Consider the following 24264-nt stretch of genomic DNA (forward strand, 5'->3'; position numbering starts at 1 on the left):
CCAGGTCAAACCACAACCGACTATTTATGTTCTCAGTTATGTTGGGTGCCTGCTAATCATACGTGCATATGAGTAATTGTTTTTCTACAGCCTTAGCTCAATGAATTTATACAATCAGAAAAAAAGACAGTATCAGAGAACATTTGGGGAAATAAAGAATGGGACTCAATAGGTTATAGTGAAGTTTCCATAATATTCTGCTGGAAAAGAAGTTCAGGAAATACGTTGAGGAGTATGGCTGAAAAATCCAAATGGATGCTTCACGTGCAGTTGTTGCACGTGTGTGTGTGTGTTTGTGTGTAGTTTACTTCACCACTGAATCAAACTAAATCTTAGAACATTTAAGTAACTCCCTATCACATTCCCAGCACTGTAACATAGGAAGCACACGAGAAGTCATAATCCTGGAGGGAGAAGTAAAGATTAGCAGTACTAACATAAGAAATCACACAGAAAGACTAAAGTATTAAATGTATTTAAAGATTCAAAAATCAAACATTTTAAATAAACCACATGTTGCTCTAATAAAGAGTTCACTAGATAAGTGGCCTTATTTGGGTCCGAAATTTGAAAAAGTATAACTAATAGATAAGTGACAATCAAAATTATACTTGCCATCACATGTTAGACAATTTTGAATATCATAATCAATTACATCAGTATTCATTATTATATTTGGTACTAATTTGAAATAAAGGTGAAATCAGACCTAAAGAATCTGTCAATATTCTCAAAAGCAAAAATCAGTCACACTAGGAAGAAAACAGATTCTTACATTTTTCGCTGCCTCAAGAAATAACCCAAGATTGGAAATATAATAATTTTGATTAAACCTAATAGGGGGCCAAAAAATCAAGATATAAATTGCAATTATAAAAAAAAGTACTTCAAATTTCATTCTTTTATTTGCTCAACAATTTTTAGAGATCTTTAGTGATTGAAATGCGCAAGAGAAAAGTAAATTGTTTTGGAATACTTCCTAAAGCAAGTAAAAAAAATTGAAAGGTAAATGATTCTATCAGAAAATACTCCTAGATTTATAAAACCTTAGGAAAGAAAAGCTGTTTAGAAGCAATATCAGAGGTATCGATAACCTATACGAGAGGTGTCAATAACCCGGAAAGAGATTTCTGGGCAGAAAAGATGGATTCTGGAAAGTGAAGCGGTATAGCTCAGGAAGCAGTGAAGACTATGTTGTCTACGATGATGCCTAACCTGGTCCCCAAGCACCCAGCAGAACCAGCCTTGACTCACCACCCTACCTTGCACTCTTCTTCCTATAAGCTCACATGTATTGCATCTATCTTTATCACCATCCCAGAGGTAGGGATGGTTTTAAGAATTAGCTGGACTTGCATTGCATAACATTAGTGTTCAGAAGGTTGTCATAGGTAGACTAAACACTTTTTGACGGACGACTACACACTGTCCATATTTGCATCCCTTGGGTTTGAGCCCATAGTACATATATAAATTGTAGTATGTTTACAGGGATGTAAGAACCCACAGGAGTGTTTCTTAATGCTTTGTTTGGCCACCAGATGTCAGTGTAGGATAAAGAATGCTGGAACGCTCTTGCTTGTTTCCAGTTAGAAAGAATTGAAAAGGCAGTTTTGATGAGTTTAATTTGCCATTGAAAAAGAAGAAATAAATTTGGAAGGTACTCCACTGGGAGAAGATACGATGAACAGGTGAGGATTTCTGGTTCCCACTAAGCATCAGTTACTGATACTATGCCCTAAAGATGGAAAAGTTTGTCTCCACTTTTCAAAAAAGTATCAAAAAGTTTTTTTTTTCTTTTTTAAGAAGTAAAAAGAGCATGCTAAGCTAAGCACATAGTAGGAGCCCAATTAAGCACAAACAGATTAACCTAAGTTAGAAAAATCCTAGACTTTGTAGAATTTTGTTTAAGAATATTCAAAATATACAATATCTGCATAAATGACTAGGGATTTAACAATCATACTGATGGGAACGGAAATGAACTAAGAGCCAAAAAAAATCAGTGCAAGAAAGTTATATTATGTAAAAAAATCAAATTTTCCAAAAAATGACTGAAATTTCTCAAGATTTCATAATTAGACCTAGAAAATGTTTGGTTTTTTAATTAGCTAAAGCTTACATGACAATACAAAACACTATTTCAATATATGGAAATAAAAAGTACAATTCTCATGACCTGTTGATTCTACTTCCTCAATATGGTTCAGATTCACCCACTTCTTCCTAATTCTACTCTATTGATATACTGCAGACATTCCTAATTTCTCACGCTTATCTGTCTCCCTACTCTGCAGCTTTGCTTCTTCAAACTCATTCTCCCCCCGGCAGCCACTGCAGCCACAGGAATCTTCAAAAACACAAGTCTGGGCCAGGAGCAGTGGCTCACGCCTGTAATCCCAGCATTTTGGGAAGCTGAGTTGGGCAGATCACTTGAGTTCAGGAGTTCAAGACCAGCCTGGACAACATGGTGAAACCATGTGTCTACTAAAAATACCAAAACTTGCTGGGTGTGGTGGTGTGCCTGTGGTCCTAGCTACTCGGGAGGCTGAGGTGGGAAGATTACTTGAGGCAGAGGTTGCAGTGAGTTGAGATCATGCCACTGCACTCCAGCCTGGGTGACAGAGGGAGACCCTGTCTCAAAAACAAAAACAAACAAAACAACAACAACAACAAAAACCCCACAAGTCTGACCATGCCATTTCCTTCTTTTTTTTTTTTTTTTTTTTTTGAGATGGAGTCTTGCTCTGTCGCCCAGGCTGGAGTGCAGTGGCGTGATCTCAGCTCACTGCAAGCTCTGCGTCCCGGGTTCACGCCATTCTCCTGCCTCAGCCTCCCGAGTAGCTGGGACTACAGGTGCCCGCCACCACGCCTAACTAATTTTTTGTATTTTTAGTAGAGACGGATTTTCACCATGTTAGCCAGGATGGTCTTGATCTCCTGACCTTGTGATCCGCCCGCCTCGGCCTCCCAAAGTGCTGGGATTACAGGTGTGAGCCACCGCGCCTGGCTGCCATTTCCTTCTTTAGATCACCAGTAACTTCCTAAGGCCTTCAGCATGAAGCCCAGCCACTTGCAAGGCTGAATAGCTCTTCAGGATTGGTCTCCTATTTGCCCACTTAGACTGACTTTTCCCCATCCTCTGTACCCCAGAAATAATCACTTTATGCAGGCTTCACCCACCATACAACTGCATGCAATGATGATCTTTCTACCTGAGAAATACTCTCATTCACATTTCATCATGTTTATTCTTTCTTAGCCTTTAGATGCAGCTCATTTACCTCCTCTTCCAAGAATTATTCCACAATTTCATCTTGCCCAATTCCACCCCCTTACGCACACATAATAGGTTAAGTGGATACTATATACGTAAGCGTATGCAGCAGCATTTATGCATTGCAGTGTCTATAGCTGTTTACTAAGTATTTTCTCCTTTTACATATGACACTCCCTTATTGTTCTATCTCATCTGGCACATATACACTTTGAATGAATGATCTTAGCTATCTGGTGGCTAAACCTTATCCTAAGAGACATAAAATCCAAGGCCTAGAGATGGGCTTAGTAGCCCATGCTTACACATACTTAGTTATTTGTAGAGCTTGGAGTAGTAGCCAATACCTGAATCCAAGTCCTGGACTCTTTCCAGTGTTCTTGGTTACTTCTATTGGCCATTCAGTGGGAATCACTTCTCAGACACATAGCAGAGATAATTATTATGGAGCATTAATAGAAGGGCCCTGTCATCTCAACTCTTCACCTTCATTCTAATGTAATGTAAGATATAGGAAACTTACAATCTTCATAGCCTAACATGGAGGGTTGCTAGATGTCTGTAGTCAAATGACTTTATAAAATATCGAAGTAGATAAGGCCTGGGGCAAGTTTCCCTGATAAATAAGTATATTGGTTGCCACAGCAAAAGGAAATACTAGAATTGAGAAGGGATAGAACAAGATGCTTAGTGAAAATTTTATTTTCCCAGGAGACACTTATCCTTCCCTGATGTTGAAGAAATCATAAGTCAATAAAGCATATTAAGAATCCACGAGCCAGTCAGAACTCTGGGCCATGGACCCTTAAGGGACCAGAGCTTACACAGCAGTATCTGTCTGATTCTAGGAACAATAACAATTAATTATCACAATACTCAAAAAACATAAAAAAGTGGCATTTGAAATGGAGGCACAACAGAAAAACCCTCACTTATTCGGAAGCCTTCAGTGTAGATCTCCTAGGTCTTATATTTGGGCCTCTGACTTACCTATACAGCGTTTCGTTCTCCACTGAAAATGCACTCCAACCCTGGATCTCCAAATACTAATCTTGGGTTGTGAATCCCCTCAAAGGTCCTGCAACCTCTTAATGTCCCTTAAATGGGCTGGGAACCTGAAATGACTGCTGCCATGTGAACTACTACGGCTGAACTTCATTCTTTGGCCTGGAGCTCCTTGAATATCTGTGCACCCAGAGAAGCCTACAACTGGGATAAGCTTTGGGCAGTGACCACAGAAGCATGGCCCGTGCTCCCCCAGTAGACAATTATTTTATCCTCACAGTTAGCCTATATACAATTCTTGCCAGCCAGGGATTATTTTTCCGTGCACCAGTCTGAGATGCAGATGTCGCATCACTGCTCATGTTAACATTCCAATATTTCCATCCACTGAATACCAGATCGGAAAGAGAATTACAATTTGACCAAGAACAGAAAAAAAAAAAAAAGCATATTTAAAGAGATGATGAAAAAGGGAAGAAAATGTAAGAAGGTAAAGGCAGGTAGGGAAAATTAGGTAAAAATAGGAAGGGGAACTTATGTAGAGTTGCTATACCAGGGTAACATTTCAGCTTAATGTGGTTGAGAATAGAATGTCTTATTCCTCAAGCGCAGATATTTAAATCTTACAAGAGATATTAGTGGTAATAGAAAGAAAGAGGAGGCATGGTCAGTATAATAATGTGCTCCCTTCCAAAGCTGAAGTATTTGAAAAGTAGAAAATAAAAGCCTATCAATTTTGTGAGTGAGTGACAGTCTCTGGAGACACTCAGGTAGAGTGCTTGAGGAGCAGGGAGGAACCGAGGATAGCATAGAGGATTGTGGATTGTCAGGAAAAGAAAAGATAACGAAAATATGGCAATATGGTAATTTTAGCAGCCCAATGCTTTATTTTCTTTTTAGGTTGTTAGAATGGGAATACATTTTCTGTAGGTTGAGGAGATGGAACAAGTGGAGGAGAAACTGAATGAGCAAGAACAAGAAAATTACTAGTCAAACAAATTCCCAGGGCAAGTTGGGAGAAAGAAAGCAAATCACAAACAGAAAGCTAAATGTTAGAAGAAGTCAAGATAATGTGTACTGTCTGACTTAAAAGAAAACAACATTTTTAAAAGGTGAATAGCTAAAGATTATAATGTACCTTTGCAAATGGTGTCACTTTTAATTTGTTACAGCAATAGCTTGTAATACACATCTGTCCTGAGTACTAAATGTTATTCTCAGATATTAAACAAATTGATATTTTATTGGGTGAAAAACTTACTCAAACTTCCTGTGGCTTATTTTCTGGCAAAATTTATTACTGATTCTTGGTGTAATACCTTTCTAATGTAATGACAATTTAAATAATTTAACATCTTTGAGATGTTGAAGTATCTCAAAGATATTGGAAAGGAGCTTCATGAACAGTGTCAGTTGAAATTTTTTGAAAGTATCTTCATCTACAAAACAAGATTCCAAAAACAAGATATGGTATACTCTCTTTTCTTTAATAAAATAAGAAAATTCTGTAGGAATTGCTTTTAACATTCCTCTCTCCCACTATTGAAAGTTTGTTTTCTGGCAGTCAAAATCGACATTATGTTTTACTTCTGAGCAGTCACTACATTTTTCTTAAATCTTTTGAATATTCCTTTGTAGATAGTTTTACTAGATTAAAAGTGACCATCTCAAGCTGCCACATTTAAACAGAGGCTGAGTTTTCCATTGATTATCAATTATTTTACTTTTTACTGTTATATCATTGGAAACTCTCTTGACAGTTGCAAGTTGTTAAAATATTGCTTTTTTCCTCATTCTTTTGCTTCATAAATCACTACATCAACTATTCATGTAGATGCCAGAAAATAGGTCACCAAGCATTTAGCCACAATTGTAACTACTCAGATAGAAATCAATCCTGTAATTTTAGACAAATAAATGTGAAAATACTATTTTTATCTTGTTCTCATCAACTATAAAATGTTAAGACACTTCTGCACCCAGCCTCCCATAAAACTGGGTTTGACACACTTGTGACTATTAATATGAAGTGTATTTCAAATTCAATTTTGGGAGGGCAGGACCAAGATGGCCAACTAGAAACAGAGGCGATCGGAGGCTCCCATTGAAAAGAAACCTAATAAGCGTATGAATCCTTCACCTCAACCAAAGTATCAGGTTCTCTCATCAGAACTGACTAGGTGGCTGGCTGGCGTGATCCACGGAGAGGAAGAGCAGGGTGGTGCGGCCCACCTCAGAGCCACACGGGGCATGGGAGCCCCCACCCCCCAGCCAAGGAAGGCAGTGAGTGAGCATGCAACACAGCCGGGAAAACTGCTTTTTTCATGGAAATGTGCAACCCACGGATCGGAAGACCCCACTTGCAAACCCATGCTACAGGCACCTAGCATCCCAACCCCAGAGCTACGCAGATTCTCAGCAGCCTCTCAGCTGGAACCTGCTTAAGCCTGCCAAGCTCCCAGGGGGAGTAGTGACCAGCACCACAGCTGTGGCTGCCTGCTGTCTAAGCCATTTATGCTCCTTGGCGGAGGGGCAGCAGCCAGCCCTGGGAGGTACAACTGCCTAACACACTAAGCTTCCTGGGAGGGGTAAGGGTGACATCCATTTCTATAGCTCCAGGCCATGCTTTTCCCCTGCTGGAGCCAGGGAGGCTGGACAGCTTGGTCCCAAGACTTGTCCCCCATAGCCCAACACACCGGCTGTGGCAGACTGCTGCCAGAGTGCCTCTTCAGGCCTGAGCCTGACCCATCCATCCTCATTGGGTGGGGCTTCCCTGCAGCAACTCTAATAACTCCAGCCAGAGACTCAGGGACAGAAAATGGATCTCTCTGGGCCTGAGCCCCTAGGGGGAGGGGTGGCCACAGTCTCTGTGGTATTAGAAAACACCACTAAGATACTCCATGAGAAGATCAACCCCAAGATACATAATCATCAGATTCTCCAAGGTCATAATGAAGGAAAAAATGTTAAGGGCAGCCAGAGAGAAAGGCCAGGTCACCTACAAAGGGAAGTCCATCAGACTAACAGCAGACTCCTCAGCAGAAACTCTACAAGCCAGAAGAGCTTGGGGTCTAAAATTTAACATTCTTAAAGAAAAGAATTTTCAACCCAGAATTTCATATCCAGCCAAACTAAGCTTCATAAGCAAAGGAGAAATAAAATCCTTTACAGACAAGCAAATGCTGAGAGATTTTGTTACCACCAGGCCTGCCTTGCAAAAGCTCCTGAAAGGGGCACTAAACATGGAAAGGAAACCCAGTGCCAACCACTGCAAAAACACACCAAAATATAAAGGCCAATGACTCTATGAAGAAACTGTATCATCTAGTGTGCAAAAGAACCAAATACCATCATGATGACAGGATCAGATTCACACATAACAATACTAACTTTAAATTTAAATGGGCTAAATGGCCCAATTAAAAGACACAGACTGGCAAATTGAATGAAGAGTCAAGACCCATAAGTGTGCTGTATTCAGGAGATCCATCTCGCATGCAAAGACACACATAGGCTCAAAATAAAGGAATGGTGGAAAATTTACCAAGCAAATGGAAAGCAAAAAAAGCAGGGGTTGCAAACCTAGTCTTTGACAAAACAGACTTTAAACCTACAAGATCAAAAATGACAAGGGCATTACATAATGGTGAAGGGTACAATTCAACAAGAAAAGCTAACTATTCTAAATATATATGCACCCAATACAAGAGCACCTGATTCATAAAACAAGTTCTTAGAGACCTACAAAGAAACTAATAGGTCTCTACACACAATAATAGTGAGAGACTTTAACACCCCACTGTCAATATTAGAGAGATCAACAAGACAGAAAATTAACAAAGATATTCAGGACTGAACTCAGCTCTGGATCAAGTGTACCTAATAGACATCTACAGAACTCTGCACCCCAAATGAACAGAATATACATTCTTCTCAGTGCCACATGGCACTTATTATAAAATTGACCACATAATTGGAAGTAAAACACTCCTTGGCAAATGCAAAAGAACTGAAATCATAACAGTCTCTCAGAACACAGTGCAATCAAATGAGAACTTAGGATTAAGAAACTCACTCAAAACCATGCAATCACATGGAAATTGAACAATCTACTCCTGAGCGACTCCTGGGTAAATAATGAAATTAAGGCAGAAATCAAGACGTTCTTTGAAACCAAAGAGCAGAGATAACATACCAAAATCTCTGGGACACAGTTAAAGCAGTGTTAAGAGGAAATTTATAGCACTAAATGCCCACATCAGAGAGCTAGAAAGATCTCAAGTCGACACACTAACATCACAATTAAAAGAGCTAGAGAGGCAAGAGCAAACTAATCCAATAGCTAGCAGAATATAAGAAATAACTAAGATCAGAGCAGAATTGAAGGAGACAGAGACACAAAAAACCCTCCAAAAAAATCAATGAATCCAGGAGCTAATTTTTTGAAAAAAAAAATAACATAATAGATAAACCACTAACTAGACCAATAAAGAAGAAAAGAGAGAAGAATCAAATAGGCACGATAAAAAATTATAAAGGAGATATCACCATTGACCCCACAGAAATACAAACTACCATCAGAAAATACTATAAACACCTCTATGCAAATCAACTAGAAAATCTAGAAGAAATGGATAAATTCCTGGACACATACAGTCTCCCAAGACTAAACCAGGAAGAAGTAAAGTTATGGAATAGACCAATAACAAGTTCTGAATTTGAGGCAGTAATTAATAGCCTACCAACCAAAAAAAGCCCAGGACCAGATGGATTCACAGGTAAATTCTACCAGAGGTACAAAGAGAAGATGGTACCCTTCCTTTTGTAACTATTCCAAACAATTGAAAAGGAAGGACTCCTCCCTAACTCATTTTATGGAGCCCGCATCATCTCGATACTGAAACTGAGAAGAGATGCAATAAAAAAAGAAAACTTCATGCCAATATCCATAAGGAACATCAAAGCAAAAATCCTCAATCAAATACTGACCAACCAAATCCAGCAGCACATAAAAAACTTACCCTCCATGACCAAGTCAGCTTCATCCCTGGGATGCAAAGCTGGTTCAACATAGGCAAATCAATAAACGTAATCCATCACATAAACAGAACCAAAGACAAAACCACATGATTATCTCAATAGATGCAGAAAAGGCCTTTGATAAAATTCAACATCCCTTCACATTAAAAACTCTCAATAAACTAAGTATTGATGGAACATACCTCAAAATAACAAGAGTTATTCATGACAAACCCACAACCAATATCATATTGAATGGGCAAAAGCTAGAAGCATTCCCTTTGGAAACCAATACACGACAAAAATGCCCTCTCTCACCACTCCTGTTCAATATAGTATTAGAAATTCTGGACAGGTCAATCAGGTAAGATAAAGAAATAAAGCGTATTCAAATAGGAAGATAGGAAGTCAAATTTTCTCTGTTTGCAGATGACATGATTGTATATAAAGAAAACCCCATCATGTCAGCCCAGAAACTCCCTAAACTGATAAGCAACTTCAGCAAAGTCTCGGGATACAAAACCAATGTGCAAAAATCACAAGCATTCCTTTACATCAATAACAGACAAGCAGAGAGCCAAATCATGAATGAACTCCCATTCACAATAGCTACAAAGATAATAAAATACCTAGGAATACAGCTAACAAGGATGTGAAGGACCTCTTCAAGGAGAACTACAAACCACTGCTCAAAGAATTAAGAGAGGAAACAAAAAAATGGAAAAACATTCCATCCTCATGGATAGGAAGAATCAGCATTGTGAAAATGGCCATACTGCCCAAAGTAATTTATAGATTAAATGCTACCTCCATCAAACTACCACTGACATTCTTCACAGAATTAGAAAAAAAACTACTTTAAATTTCATATGGAATTAAAGAAGACCCTGTAGAGCCAAGACAATCTTAAGCAAAAAGAACAAAGCTAGAGGCATCATGCTACCTGACTTCAAACTATCTACAAGGCTACGGTAACCAAAACAGCATGGTACTGGTCCCAAAACAGACAGATAGACCAATGGAACAGAAAAGAGACCTCAGAAATAACACCACACATCTACAACCGTCTGATCTTTGACAAATCTGACAAAAACAAGCAATGGGGAAATAATCTCCTATTCAATAAATAGTGCTGGGAAAACTGGCTAGTCATAGGCAGAAAACTAAAACTGGACCCCTTCCTTACACCTTATGCAAAAACTAACTCAAGATGTATTAAAGACTTAAATGTAAAACCCAAAACCATAAAAACCCTAGAATAAAACCTAGGCAATACCATTCAGGAAATAGGCATGGGCAAAGACTTCATGATGAAAACACCAAAAGCAATTGCAACGAAAGCCAAAATTGACAAATGGTATCTAAGTAAACTAAAGAGCTTCTGCACAGCAAAAGAATCATCAGAGTGAACAGGCAATCTACGGAATGGGAGAAAATTTTTACAATCGACTCATCTGAGGAAAGTCTAATATTCAGAATTTACAAGGAACTTAAATTTACAAAAACAAACAACCCCATCCAAAAGTGGAGAAAGGATATGAACAGACACTTCTCAAAAGAAGATGTTTACATGGCCAACAAACATGAAAAAAATCTCAACATCACTCATCATTAGACAAATGCAAATCAAAACCACAATGAGATACCATCTCAGGCCAGTCAGAATGGCAATTATTAAAAAGTCAAGAATAGATAGATGCCATAGATGCAATTGGTGCTAGCAAGGCTGTGGAAAAACAGGAACGCTTTTACACTGTTAGTGGGAATGTAAATTAGTTCAACCATTGTGGAAGACAGTATGGCAATTCCTTACAGATCTAGAACCAGAAATACCATTTGACCCAGCAATCCCATTATTGGGTATATACCCAAAGGAATATAAGTCTTTCTACTATAAAGCCACATCCACATGTATGTTTACTGCAGCACTATTTACAATGACAAAGTTATGGAACCAACCCAAATGCCCACCAATGATAGACTGGATAAAGAAAATGTGCTACATATACACCATGGAATACTATGCAGCCATAAGAAGGAATGACATCATGTCCTTTGCAGGGATGTGGATGAAGCTGGAAGCCATCATCCTCAGCAAACTAACACAGGAACAGAACACCAAACACCACATGTTCTCATTCCTAAGTGGGAGCTGAACAATGAGAACACATGGACACAGGGAGGGGAACAACACACACCAGGGACTGTTGCGGGGTGGGGGCAAGGGAAGGGAACTTAGTGGATGGGTCAATAGGTGCAGCAAATCACCATGGCACATGTAAACCTAGATAACAAACCTGCACATTCTGCACATGTATCCCGGAACTTAAAGTAAAATTTTTAAAAAATAAATTTTAGGGCATACTAGCTGTGCTGTCTATGAAAATATATTTTGCATTTTTATGGTTCCTTTTACTTCAGCATTTCAAAGACGTTAAACTTATTTAAATTTTCATTATATGAGAAAGGTATTATACCAAGTATCAGTAAGAGATTTTGCCAGAAAAGTAAACCACAGGAAGTTTGAGTGAGTTTTTCACCCAATGAAATATCAATTTGTTTAATATCTGAGAATAGCATTTAGGACTCATGACAGATGTCCATGAATTCAAAATCAATTTCAAGTTAGCATGCCTAAGAAATTTAAAAAAAACAGTATTCATCATACAGCTATGGAACAGAAATTTATAATTTAGTCATAAAATAAAGAGAAATGGTATATTATTTTAATGAGAAAATTTCAAGTATCATTAACTACTGTCTAGGTTTGCTGATGTCAGAAGTGATGGAAAATCTACAGCAGGTGAATCACATTATAGTCTGTAAATTCAATACTAATTTACTAGCATTACTACTTTTGAGAAAGTGCTGAAATTAAATTGCATTTGTTAAATGACAATTGTTAGGGAACCACATCAAATGGAATTATTGTTTCAAAATTGCAATTCAGACAGCCTCCACATTTTGATTTTTGTTGACCTCCGAGAAGTAAAATGTTGACCATTAGATAACGCTTTATGTAATTCTCATAGCTTGAGAAACAGTATACACTTAATAAGAATATATTACCTCATTAATATACTTAGCTAATATAAAATACAATTTTTTCATTCATATATAATATACTAAGTTAATATTATAAGTAATATAATTAGTTAATATAGAAGTTTAAAGTTAATAAAATATAGTTAGTGACTTATTTACCATATTATGCTTTATATTTTAATTTTTCCAACGGTTTCAAATATATCATGTTTTATAAAAAACATGTTTGATGGTTATATTCATGTGTTAAATTTCCAAAGCCTTGTTTGTCCAGCATGAGGAGATATCACTTCAGGAAAAACAACAACAACAACAAAAAAACCTTGAACATTCAACATGTTGACATACTTTGCTAATAGATTTTCCCCACATGACCTCAAGTTTGATTTTTATGAATGAAAGCCTTTTGCACTGTTGCAGTGACGCATCGGTTGTTACATTAATTGGGGATAAAAGGTGCTTTTAATGAAAATCGTCTGGAAACAAAAGGCAGCATGGGGAAGCAGCAGTTGTCACACTCTTGGACAGAAGGTGGCAGCAGCTGAAGTTCCTGGACTGTTTACAGGCCTTCTCTCTGTGCTTCATATTTTCACTCTTAGCCAGCTCCTCACTTAGGTTTTGTTGTTTATTTTTGATTATAAAATAAATTATAACTAGAATAATGTAATTGTGTCAAAATCTGACTAAATAATCCATTCTTAACTAATTTTAATAAACACCAATTTATAAAATAATTTTGTATTTCAGATTGCCTATGATTTTTATTCTTTCATGGATGAGTCCATTTGTGTTTCAATACGCACCTTTAAAATTAATGTAGCATTATAATGTTTTAATATCTGTGTGTATGACCTGCTCATTTACTTTTCCCTGAAATATGGGCTCATTCATTCTTTATTCTAGAATATAAAAAAAGACAAACAAACAAACAAAAATCCTTTATCACTCCTCTGTCAAGTTCCAAAAGAATCCTCTTAGAATTTGTATTGAGATTGCTTCAACATTATGAAAATTGATAGGATCAATAGTTCTCCTACTCAAGATCATGATATCATTTACTGACGAGTAAAACTTGTCCCTCAATAAAGTAATATAATTTGACTTTTTAGGTCCTTCACATCTATATTAGACTTATTTCTAGCAGATATAAGAAATAATAAAATAAAATTAACTTTTTAAAAATTATTTGTTTTGTGAATATCTCTTTCCTCGTTATTCTACTTTATTTTACATGATGAAAATCTAGAGATTTTTGTATATTTATGTTATACAAAGTAAACATTATTTTGAGCTCTCATTATTTTCTATGAATTTTCAGTTGCTCGCTGCAATTTTGTGAATAAAATTACCTATTATTAAGTCTTCATTTCTGTAGCAAGTGCTTTAAATATATTATCATATTTAATCCTCACAAAAAAAACCTTAGGAAATAATATATGGTGTGAGATACATATAACTAACTGTAAAAATATGGGAAAGAGGAGAGACCACTATGAAAATGGTAAGAACTATTTGAGTATGAACTGTTAAAATTATTCCTCAATTATATCATCCATCTCCAAGCCTTGAACAATCATTGCTTTGCTCCTGGACCTTTTTTTCCAGCTGCTAACTAGTTATTTCTTGCCAAAACTTCACATCAACATATTCAAAAGCAAGCTCATCATCTTTCTTCATGACCATTAAGTAACCTATTTTTCTTCTATGAATTCCTGTAACATTGTGTTTTATCAATTAAATGGTGTTTAGTGCATTCTACTTCCCTCATCTCCCCTGCAGGGTTATTTAACCCTGGAAAGTAGATGCTAATTATTTATAAATCTTTGTAGGCTTTCATTGATCATAAGATAAATAAATTCCAACTTCTCACAGGTCCTCTGACCCGGGGAAAGTGGGGGCTGTCATCCCGGGGTGCTGATGACATGCGTGCAACCTTCTCACTCACACTGATGCTTCACATATGGCTCAGCACAGTGAACAATCCTCCTTGCTTCTTCCCTCACCAGGACACACCTACAGAAACAGCCAGTGTAGAATGTAGGACTTTCACAGAACTAACACAGGCTCTCCCCAGAGGGTCTGTTCTAATGAAGACCAGGGTCCTATGTGGGATCATAGGGCAATGTACTTTATCACTGATTTAAAACAAAGAAATTGATGGCAGCTTTTCACGCAGGCACAACATAGAGGCAACGTACATCTAGGCTGCCCATAACATGTGCCCCTTTAATAATAAAGATGATCGTCAAATTATGAACTGTCCCTAAAATAGCCTGTAAGTTATCTCATCTACCTGGAAGGGATTGGGCACTCTTAAATACAGTTGTTTCTTTTTTTTTCCCCGAGACGGAGTTTTGCTGTTGTTGCCCAGGCTGGAGTGCAATGGCACGATCTCGGCTCACCTCAACCTCCGCCTCCCGAGTTTAAGCGATTCTCCTGCCGCAGCCTCCCGAGTAGCTGGGATTACAGGCATGCGCCACCACGCCCAGCTAATTTTTTATATTTTTAGTAGAGACGGGGTTTCTCCATGTTCGAACTCATGACCTCAGGTGATCCACCCACCTCGGCCTCCCAAAGTTCTGGGATTACAGGCGTGAGCCACTGCAGCCACAGTTGTTTCTTTAAAGACAAGTGATAATGGCTTAGCCAATATATTACAGAAATGCATTATGTAGTTTATCTTACTATTAAAACCTCCAAAAGAGAAAAATCAATGTAAATTATTGTAGTGGCCCTTCATCCCCAATACATTTTTTTTTTTTTTGTCAGCACCAGTGCCCACCCCTCTGTGTACCTCACCAGGATGCTTACGTCAAACTCATTAAGAGCCGCAGCCAGCTCGCCGATGCCCGTGTGGCCTTTGGCTTCGTCAGTGGGCGAGGTAGCTTGAGCAGCATTGGAGATGCCGGCGATGGCCTCCTGGACTTGTTTGAACACATAATCTCGGTTGGCTCTCGTAGCGGCGACATCTGGGTGGCGGAGAAATGCTTGAGAGGCCGTGTACAGCATTGTGGCATTCTTCTTCAGAGCCCCTCGGGCGGCTGCCATCTCATCCCGACAGTGAGGATCCTTCAGCTCCTGTGTGTGTAACACATGAAAGCTGTCACACACATGAAATTTGCATAGAAATATTTGCAACACAGTTTGGAGTCACAGACTCTTAGTAACACACTGAACTTCAGAAACCCTTGTGCTGTTTCTAGCTGCCGGGCCTTTGCATATACTCTTTTGTTTGTTTGTCTGTTTTATAGAGACAGCTAGGTCTCTATAGTGACCTAGGTTGGAGTACAGTGGTGTTATCAAAGCTCACTGCAGCCTCCATCTCCTGGGCCCAAGTGATCCTCCCTCTTCAACCTCTTAAGTGGCTAGAACTACAGGTGCATGCTTCCACACCAGGCTAGTTAAAAAAAAAAAAAGTTGTGGAAGTGGGGTCTGGCTATGTTGCCCAGGTGGGCCTTGAACTCCTGGCCTCAAGGGATTCTCCCACCTCTGCTTCCCAAAGTGCTGGAATGCCAGCCATGAGCAACCACACCTGGCCTACTGTCCCTTCTATGTGAAATGCCTGAGCTTTCCTCCTCTGCCCTACCCTTTCACCTGACAGGGCTCCACTGACTTGGCACATCCTCCGCCCAACATTCTAAGCTGTGTCCCCTTTCATCTGTTCCCACAAGACACTATTCCTCTCCTATCACTAACACTTCCTACTTTACTGTATTTTTTGAGCATATATTTCTCTTCTATAACGTACCTCTAATGACAGCAGGGAGCCCTAGTTTTCTTATTCAGTGGCTCTTTAGTCATTAGCAAAGTGGTTGGCCTATAAGAGGCATTCAATAAAATATTGCTGAAATAATATAAAAACCAAGCCACCAAGAAGGTAAATTGATTGCATGGGCCACACAGTTAGTTATGAACAGACAGAAAACCTGAAAACGTCAGTCTTCTGAGGTCCTACTTGCCTCCATATTCAATTACTGTTACAAATGGGAAACCAAACTTCTGATTTTTGCTCAACACATCAGTGTCCCTTAATTATCATTTTCAGAATAGGGTTCCTGCTTTGTTGTTGTTGACAGCCTCTAATGGCAGCTCATCATTAAGTTTAGAGAACAGAAAATAACAGGCCAAAGATGATTTGTTTTCCTAGTTTTGGATGACAAAATAATACCACTAGGGAGTCTCTTTATTTCCATCTTTAAAGGCTGTTGTTAAGAAAATGTTCAAATGATTTTCAGAAATGTTAAAGCAGTGTTGCTCTTTGAGAGCCATGCAGGATTGCCAGCTGTGTATCTCTGGGAGAATATTCTTCCAGCTGGAAAACATCAGTAAAGCGTATTTGAACCACTGGGCTTCTCTTCCTATTTGCTCATTTGGCACATGATAGATGAATGACCTGGTAACAAGAAATCACATCTTCTGTTTTGTTGGTCAAAACAATTCTGAGACAAACACATTATATTTGATATCTAAGATTGTCAAGAAAATTGGTAATAAATAATGAACAATTTACTGAACCATCTTTTTCCCCCTTTGCTTAAGCATTAAAAGATGGATGCTAGGTAACACAATTTCTAAACTGGGATTATCTAATTTGAGCCCCAGAGATGAAAATGGATAAACAGGTAACAAATATTTGAATGTATTCTCTACTGGGCAATGATTTGGGCACGAGAGGTAGGTTTCTCCTAAACAGTCATGAAAACCTTTATTAATGTCAGAACATCTGGTCCAGAAATTCCATTCCTGGGTATCTATACTAAAAAAAATAATAAAATGGTAAAATAGATCTAAATACAGAAGTGAGAAATGCGAGTTGTGAAAATCTCTCCATAAAACACTTGAAGAAACATGTTTTAATCATAAGAAGAAAACTGGAAACAATCTAAATATTGAATTACCAAGAATTGGTTGAAAAAAAACTACTGAAACATTCATATTGGAGTATGTGATAATTAAAATTACTTTTCCAAAAATTAATAACATGAATAATATTTATAAGATAAATTAAAAAGCAGAACACAATACGCATATTTGTATGCATAGTATGATTTTAAATGCATTAATATGTGAAGATAAATATCTGAAAGAAAATATACCAAAATATCAGCACCATATTCTTTGTGGGTGGTAGGGTATTATGTGTTTTTCCCCTTTCTTTCTGTTCTACTGTTTTTCTAAATTTTCTTGAAAGAGTCTGAACTAACAATCAATTAAAAACAAAGTATTAATGAAGTAAAAATAAATAATGTAGGTATTTTCATATGAACATCATATATATTCTCGTGGCTTTTAATGTCAGCTACATGCTGATGGCCCATGTTTCCATCTCCAGGCAACACTTCTCTTCTATTTGATGTTTCAATGTGGATATCTCAAAATCGGCACATCTGTGTTGGTTATTTTAGGTGTCAACTTGACTGGATTGAGGGGTGTCTAGAAGGCTGATGAAGCATTATTTTGAATGTGTCACTGTGAGAGTGTTTTAGGAGGTGACTGGCATGTGAGCCAGTGAATTAAGTGGAGAAGCTTCACCCTCAATGTAGGTGGGTACCATCCAGTCGGCTGGGGGCAAAGACAGAACAAAAAGGTGGAGGAAGGGTGAATTCATTCTCTCTCTCCCTTCCAGAGCAGAATGCCCTTCTCCTCCTGCCTTTGGACATCAGAACACCAGATTCCTAGGCTTCTAGACTCTGGGGCCTGCACCAGTAGCCTCCTGGGGCTCTCTATCTCTCTCTTACTATTCAGAGTAACTTTGTTCCTGTTTATATTACACATTGGGCTACCATACAAGATTCCCTTTCAACAAGGAATTCTGCTGATAAAAACATACTTAAAAATAACCACATAAACTAAAATCACATTTATGTGCCTGTCTCACTGAGGACTGGCTCTTGGTTAAGTTCCTAATCCCAGCCTCACTTAAGCCTGGCACAGAATGAACATTCAATAAATGTTTGTTGAGTGGAACTTTCCTGTTGGTCAGAGAGAAAGTTAGAGAAACTACGAATGGCCCAAAATGTTTTTAAAAATTCTGGAAGCAGTCAAAAGGATGGGTGAAAGGATTTTAGGAGATCCTTCCACATTTGGAAATATTTTTTCTATGGCGAAAGAATAAAAACCCACTCGATGGGAACAAAATACTAAAGGTATCCAGTGAGTAAACAGAGTTAGCTGAAACTGAGAAATCCCTAGACAAAAAGGAGGCTGATATGGTTTGGCTCTGTGTCCCCACCCAAATCTCATCTTGAATTGTAACCCCCACATGTGGAGGGAGGGATCTATAATCCCCATGTGTCGAGGAAGGGAGGCGACTGGATCATAGGGGTGGTTCCTCCATGCTGTTCTCGTGATAGTGAGTGAGTTCCCACGGGGGTCTGATGGTTTTATAAGGCAGTTTTCCCTGCTCTTGCTCACTCTCTCCTGCCACCTTGTGAAGAAGGCGCCTACTTCCCCTTCCACCATGATTGTAAGTTTCCTGAGGCCTCCCCACCCATGTGCAACTGTGAGTCAGTTAAATCTCCTTTCTTTAGAAATTACCCAGTCTCAGGGCAGTTCTTTATAACAGCATGAGAACAAACTAATACTGAGGCTGAGGAGATCCCAGGTCACACAGCATCATGAGAGTGACTCACGCTCACCTGCACTCTTCTCACCCCTTTTTCCCTTCCTCCCCTTCCCCACTCCCCTCCCCTTTTCCCCCTGTTCTCTCTCCCTTTCTCCGTTCCCCCACCCCTGCATTTCCTCTCATTTTGTTCATGTTTTCTTCTTCTATTTCAGAAAAATTTCACCCCACATACTACATATCCTGGGAGTGCATATGTGTGGTGGTGTTCACAAGACTAGGAGACAAAAAGTGAGGGCAAAGGGTGACATCCAGAGACTGACCACAGCACTACCCCACAGTTTAATATTTTTTATTTGACATCAGAGCTGTGTTCCTACAGTGGATAGAAGATCAGAGTGTGGTAGGGCTAGCAGGGTGGGTCCACCAGTGAAGCAAGTAATCTGTGGCCTGCTTATAGATGGGGTCCAGAGAGTGGTCCAGAGCCCACCATGGCATCACAACTGGCCCCTGCAGGAAGCAACCTTTGTCATCACAGGTTCTTAGGGCATTTGATAGCAAGCAGATGCAGTTGATCCATTGTTCAGGCCTACAAAGCTACAGGGTTATTTAAACTCACCCATTTTCTCCCCTAGTATTTCTAAAATCTTTCCCACCTGTTGTCTTCTTGCTGCTACATAGTTAAGTTTCACCATCTCTTTCCCAAACTCTTTAAAACGGTTTGCAAGGTCTTGCTCATTTGTAGCATTTTTGACAGCTTCCAGGGCCTCTTCCACCTGCAGTGGTGAAAAACAACATATTTATTAGTGGATAGTATTTAAATATTATTCAACATGTTAGAAATGGAATTTGCACCCAAAAACTCTAAAACACTAGTATGTGTTAACATGTAAATGAAAAAATAGGAGAAGAGTTCCTCTAACAATCATGTGTAGTCAGATTAAATAGTTATTCAAGACTTAAAAATATTTTGTATATAAAAGAGCAATTGCTGAACTCCTGGTGCATATAAAATCCCATGTTTATTATATTTTATTAAAGTATGATTTGGAAAGATATCGACCTTTAAGTAGAAACACTAAGGAAAATATATTTGAGAAAAAATATTGAAGTTAAGAAAAAATTCTAGAAGCCTTCAGAAGAGAAAATGGTTTACAAACAAAAGACTGGAGAAATTCCTGAGCTGCTAAAAATTTAGGACAGCATGAATCTGCAACCAATGGTGACAACATCTCTAGCACCGGGACTAAAGGGATTATAATTTTAGGCTGAGTTTATACCTCTCCATCCAATGGAAAGAGGAAATATTGATTCCTTGAAAGCAAGTGAATTTGAAGTTTTGTTGCTATTTGAAGGTGGTATCAGTTGGAGTGGAATGGGGGTGGAGAGGATGATGGCAAGCACACCGCCCTACCAATGTGCCATGCTTCCAAATCGCTGCAAACTGTCTCAGTGAACTTTTCCATAGTAGCATTGGACCTGAATTGTGAATTTCATCAAAATTCCTTTATAAATAATTTAAGTTTTGAAAAGTATTATTCTCCCCTCCACAATGATCTTAACTTCAACATGGTGTGAAAATTTCCACAATTGGTAAACCTTTAAGTTATACCATCTGTGGACACCATTAAACTAAAATTAAGATATTGTGGTGAAGGAGTCCGCTAAGTCCCTGTCAGTCAGGTAGTGTCTTTATAGAAATAATTTCATCAATGGAAATAGCCAAGAACACAGTCCTGAGTGAATAATGCACAACACAGACATGTTTTTGGAAAATCAACTGTTCTTAAACATGAAGGGAGTCTGACAGAGGCCCCCGACTTGTTCCATTTCCTGAGAGAGGAATGGAGCGAGAAGGCAGCTTTGAAAGAAAGAGTAATGAGAAATGCAAGAAATACTTGGGCAGAATTCAGATCGGCTCTTGTAATTTTGGGCAAATTAAAGGGCATTATATAGACAGTGCATTGTTTGACAATTCGGAAACACAAATGATAACTACAATGGCTGAAAATAACCATAGATTATATTAACTCAGATCTGAACTTAATTGAGGCTTGACGCAATCACAAAGGTGGCTAATTTCACTTCCTTATCAAGTGCACTGAGCAAAGAAAGAGAATACGTATCTAAACCAGTAATAATGAATATCATCAAGCCTTTTGTCCCAGAGATATGTAATACCATTCAATTTACCAAATAGGCTAACTCATTTTAGTAAGGAAAGAGTTGTAGCAAGCAAAGGAAGTTATTTGGAATGATATTGGTGGCAGGGGTTGGGGGTAGGTTAATCTAGATGCCACATAACGTTTATGTCCTGGATTGGGAAATTTAAGTTTCCATTCTCATCTTCTATGGAAAGCATGCGTCTTCTTTTTTTTCCTAATTATAAAAATATGAAACGATGATGTAAATCCTCAATGTTAGTCATTCCCAATTCCTATCTAGGCTCTAAGAGTGCTCATGTGAAAAAGGAAGTACAGTTGAAAAAGGAACTGCCATGTGTTAGGTTTTTTAGGCACCCAAGTCAAATTACATTTTATGGTATGGAAAGGCACTTTTACAACATTGTTATAGTTCAAAGAGAATCTCGTACCTCAGATCTTTAAAACACTAAAATCAATGGTGTTGTACATTCTAATAGATTTATAATCATCTTAACTTGGCTATCAACAGCATCTTTGAAAGGACAGTTCTTGGCAGCTAATTTGTTCCTGCTGCTTATTTGAGATGTAAATCTCTTCTTGGGACATAAAAACTGGTTCCAGGGAAGAGCAAAATAATTATCTCAGAGGGAGCTAAATTCTGGATTTGTTTTCTAATATATATAAAACAGGCTTCTCATCGGCTGTTAATCAGACCAATTTGGAATATTTATTTTACGGTGTTACACATAACTTATTTTCTCAGTGGTTTTCTCTGAAGAATCTAGATGCCAGTTTTAATTTCTTATAATTCAATAAAATATTTTTCCAAAGAAACACCAAGAATGGGGTCTTTCCGTGTAAAGGTAAACTTAGTTACATGCAGAGTTTGAATCCAGAAGGATCTAAGAAGTCTAAAAGTTCTCATAAAGAATCACGGGGCAGAATCTGTCCAAGGTCCCACAGAAATAAAGGAAATGGAACTAAAGTCTGGATTATGGGCACACACTACTAGTAGATAGATGAGAGATGGAGATGGATGGATGGATAGGATAGATAGACAGATAGACAGATTAGATAGATGATTGATGGATGATAGATAGATAGATAGATAGATAGATAGAATATTGAAGGGACGTAGAAAAAGAAGAAAAAATAAGTTTAGTGAACAGACAATATTGACAATTCAAAATTAATATAAAAATTAAGTCTTTATTTTTGAACAGTCAAGGATTTTGAACAGTCAAGGATCTTTTGTCCTTTCTGGGCAGCTAGAGAAAGGAAAGTGACTCCTATGGCCCAAACAAATACCTTGCTCTCAAACATTTACTGTTCATGGAGGAGTTCAGGACTGCGAGTTGAACAAAGAGCAGAAGATACAGAAGAAAACCCTGGGACACTTTAACCAAGATACACCTGTCTGGGCCCCACCATGAAGAATGTTAAGTACAACTGTGTGAGGAGGGCTATGAGGTCAGATTGGTCTGGATTTGAACCCCAACGATGTCATTGGCAAGCTCTGTGATCCAGGGCAAGCTATTTAACTTCTCCAATCCTCACGTCTTCATTAATAAAATGAGGATAATAATGTCTACACACTATGCACAGATTTTTGTGGGAATTAAAGGAGATAAGAAATGCAAAATATCAAATCATACATATTAGCAAAACCATACATTTGCTTAGCAAAATGTATGGCAAGAATTAGGGGCTCATTAAATAGAAACACCAACTTGCTGCATGGGGGAAAAATGCCTTAATAATTTTGAAGATAAAGGTTTTTATCTTACTCTTGGAAAGTCTGCGGATGACAGGGGCTCTGGCAGAACTAGAAAGAAAGCTGCAGAGAGAATACAGGCAGTGGGCTGCCTAGTGATGGCTCTAAGAAGGACACTGGTGTCAACGGCTGAGCCCTTTGATAAGGGGGAGGTTTGGAAGACACTTATGTCCTGGATTGGGAAATGATTTCTAATGAGCTGACATAAAGGGATCCCTCAGAGGCAGCTGTCATACCCTTTCCCATTAAAAATGCCCTCATGATCTTGGACATTACAGCCAGGCATTCTTCTCCCACTGACCAGGCTGGGCTTATAAACACCAAAGCCAGAACTCTTTACTGAACCACGTATTTTTGTCCTTAATATTTATAACCAGTGCATAGATAAAGCTGAAAAGACTGACACTTCTAGAGAAGACACTAAAATTTATTCCCAATTTAGTGGGTTAAGAAATTATTTTCAGAACTTGTCACTTACAACTCTTAAAATCTTGGCCTTTTCACAGGCCTGTTCAAAATAGCCTGTACCACCATTCCTAAAGCAAGCCTGTCTACTCCTATTATTTAGTCTAGAACTGTGTCATATTGTTTGAGATAGTCATTAAATCAGTGTCTAATTTTCCTGGTTGAAACTGTACTTACTTACTTCAATATAAAAAAGCAGGCTGGCCGCGGTGGCTCACGCCTGTAATCCCAGCACTTCGGGAGGCCGAGGCGGGCGGATCACGAGGTCAGGATTTCGAGACCATCCTGGCTAACACAGTGAAACTCAGTCTCTACTAAAAATACAAAAAATTAGCCAGGCGTGGTGGTGGGTGCCTATAGTCCCAGCTACTCAGGAGGCTGAGGCACCAGAATGGCATGAACCCGGGAGGCGGAGCTTGCAGTGAGCCGAGATCGCGCCACTGCACTCCAGCCTGGGCGACAGTGCGAGACTCCGTCTCAAAATAAATAAACAAATAAATAAATAAAGCAGCCCTATAATTCATTTATTCATTAAATATTTATGCAGAGTCTACCATAAGGTCAGCATCTGGGGATGGGATAGTGTGGAATTGAGGAGTCTGATACATCCCTGCCTGCACTGTGTGTTCTGGTTCCCTGTAGAAAATTGCTGGCTATACCATTACTAGAAATCGTTGCTGTTATGATTATCATTTCTGTTTGGACAGACTGACCCCATTCCAGGGTTTACTATTGTTACCTAAGTTGACTGGATTTTAAGTGACACTGACAAAACTATTTAATGGATCATATGTAAATCTCTTGTTAGAGTCTACTTTTACAGTGAAATTTTAAAATAACTATCTTGGAAATAGGAGTTGGCCAAATGCATGAAAGAATGAATGCATGTAAGACCCGCCATCTAACTATTGTACTTATTTAATCAGATACTCTGGTATGGCCATTGGTGTCTCAGCATTATCATACTTTATAT

At 38.5% G+C, this 24264-nt stretch overlaps 1 protein-coding gene across 4 annotated transcripts in view; it reads right to left on the reverse strand.

Moving 5' to 3' along the window:
• The window catches only part of CTNNA2 (catenin alpha 2), a 1151703-nt gene that overhangs the window by 767504 nt on the left and 359935 nt on the right, over nucleotides 1–24264 (reverse strand). For all 4 annotated transcript variants that reach the window (XM_014343874.4, XM_003816600.4, XM_003816599.3 and 1 more), the window contains exons 5-6: nucleotides 19565–19684; nucleotides 15158–15424 (exon numbers count right to left, since the gene is read on the reverse strand). In XM_014343874.4, coding sequence (XP_014199360.1) covers nucleotides 15158–15424; nucleotides 19565–19684 — 387 coding nt within the window. The remainder of the gene's footprint in view (nucleotides 1–15157; nucleotides 15425–19564; nucleotides 19685–24264) is intronic.

This window comes from Pan paniscus, chromosome 12 (assembly GCF_029289425.2).
Source record: "Pan paniscus chromosome 12, NHGRI_mPanPan1-v2.0_pri, whole genome shotgun sequence".
Lineage (NCBI taxonomy): Eukaryota > Metazoa > Chordata > Mammalia > Primates > Hominidae > Pan > Pan paniscus.